Genomic DNA, 2,357 nt, shown 5'->3' with positions numbered 1-2,357 from the left:
TTGCACTTGTTGGTGCCGAATCCCATCCTATTCTCATCCGCCCACCCCTGTAACCTGTCTAGGTCTGATTGCAGCCTGTTCCTCCCTTCTAGCATGCCCACATACCCCCCCATCTTAGTGTTACCAGCAAATTTGAACCGAGTGCTTTTTACCCACTCATCCAAGTCACCAATGAAGATGCTGAACAGTGTGAGCCTGAGGACCAAGCCCTGCAGAGCCCCACTGCCCACATCGCTCCAGGTCGAAAATGATCCATCCACTACCACTCTCTGGGTGTGGCCCTCCAGTCAGTTAGCGACCCATTTGACTGTGTAGGTGTCAACACCACAGTCCCCCAGTTTTGTAATGAGAATGGGGTGAGAGACAGTGTCAAAGGCCTTCTAAAGTCCAGAAAGACTACATCCACTGTTATCCCTGCATCTAAAGATTTGGCCACCTAGTCACAGAAGGCCACCAGGTTAGTCTGACAGAACCTGCCTCTAATGAACCCGTACTGGTTGCCCCGAAGCATAAAATTCATTTAGTGCTGATTATTTAAGTCAGTAAGCAGAAGAAATAGACTTGATGAACTTAACTCTTGAATGCAAAATAAAAGCCTGGGTTACAAAGAATTGTATTTTTGGCTATGTTCTTGAAAGGAAGGGGTTTTACAGAGTCATCCTCTGATATGAATGCCTGCCAAGTGTGCCATCTTCCTGCAATATATTTTTGTAATAGCTCTTACAATTTAAATAAGTTTCCCCTTTTCTCTGAATTTCCACAATAAAAAAGGCTCTTCCCAATGTAAATACAAGTCTAAGCAAATTTAGAAAGTTGTTTTATTGCATCACATGTATTTAGTGCAAATACAATGAATTCAAAGCATCACTCCCAGCATCATAAACTTCAAACCTTCTTACCTGTACAAACCACCGGTCTATGACTAGAAGCAGAATAGCAGGTTTAGCAGCTGTATGGATTGGACTCTGATTCTTTTCTGTAATTACGGCATAACAAGGCAGGATGGGAACTCCCATTGCTTCAAAAACTCACCAATGTCTCCAAGGTGGACAAGGCAGTGCTGGCAGATGTAAGAGCAGGAGCTAGACTGTGGCTTCACAATGGCACTAGTGTGCGTCTGTTTATTGCTGATAATTCCAAGCTGGGAGGACTTCACACGACAGGGTAAGTCTACATTAAATACTGTGCACAGCTCCTGTAATAACTAGAAGAAAAGGCCTATTTTAATAGAAAAGTCAGAGATAGTCATCAAAGCCTCAGGGTAACAGTACACAAATACTATTGCAAAGGGTGTGATTACTAACATGTGCCTCTGAGTTTGAGTGCATCACCTCCACAAAAAAAATCCAGTTGCACACCTGCTTTGCAACTCTGAACACCAACATAATGGATACCTCAATAAAAGCAGCATAGTCAGCACTATACCCTCCACCAGTCAGCTATAATAAATTAGGGATAGAGGACGCATGCCTATCTGAGATAATTTTTATTATTCTGAGAACTCTGGTTGCTGGCAAGTTTCCTGCTCAAATCTGTAATTCCAGAGGAAAATTATATAAAAGATTCACAGAATCTTCCAAGCCCAAGCCCAAGCCCAAAGCGTGACAATCCCCACGCGGATCAAAGGGACAAGAGTGCTCAAAAGTCCCCATGGCTCACCAAAAGCATCCATGAATGCCTCAAAGCCAAAAAGGAGATGTACACCCAATGGAAGGGAGGGGCCATCACCAAGAAGAATTATACCTCCTTGGCTCAAGATGGTAGGGGGGCTATTAGGAAGGCTAAGGCAGAGATGGAACTGGGACTAGTGACCCAGATCAAAGATAACAAGAAGTCCTTTTTTAAATACACAGGGGGTAAAAAGAAGGTACTAAATCATGTGGGGCCTCTGCAAGACATGCTTGGTAATCTGGTGGTAGTATCAGATGACAAAGCTAATCTCTTTAACAGATTCTTTGCTTCCATTTTTCTGAGCAGGGACAGGGACAGCCCCCGCACTGAGATTAAGGACAGAGCCAGGGGAGGCACAGCAAGGCCCAGGGTCAGTGAGGACCTAGTCAGGGAACTTCTGGAGGGACTAAATGTGTTCAGATCAGCAGGTCCTAATGATCTCCACCCTAGAGTGCTTAGGGAATTTGCAGAGGTCATTGCAGGACCCCTGCCACACCTTGACGAGCACTCGTGGTGCTCTGGTGGGCTGCCCGACAACTGAAAAAGGGACAATGTGGTCCCCATTTTCAAAAAAAGGGAGAAAAGAGGACCCAGGAAAGTACAAGCCAGTTAGTCTTACCTTGGTCCTGGGGAAGCTCTTTGAGAAAATTATCCAGGAGCACATCTGCAAGGGGCCAGCAGGGGAG

General features: G+C 45.1%; 1 protein-coding gene across 2 annotated transcripts in view; it reads right to left on the bottom strand.

Moving 5' to 3' along the window:
* SMG7 (SMG7, nonsense mediated mRNA decay factor) overlaps positions 1-2,357 on the bottom strand; it is an 85,391-nt gene that overhangs the window by 42,057 nt on the left and 40,977 nt on the right. For both annotated transcript variants that reach the window (XM_019530969.1, XM_019530970.1), the window contains exon 5: positions 1,033-1,204. In XM_019530969.1, the coding sequence (XP_019386514.1) occupies positions 1,033-1,204 (172 nt within the window). The remainder of the gene's footprint in view (positions 1-1,032; positions 1,205-2,357) is intronic.

This window comes from Crocodylus porosus, unplaced genomic scaffold (genome assembly GCF_001723895.1).
Source record: "Crocodylus porosus isolate Cpor-Errol unplaced genomic scaffold, CroPor_comp1, whole genome shotgun sequence".
NCBI lineage: Eukaryota > Metazoa > Chordata > Crocodylia > Crocodylidae > Crocodylus > Crocodylus porosus.
This window is presented reverse-complemented; position numbering and strand designations above follow the sequence as displayed.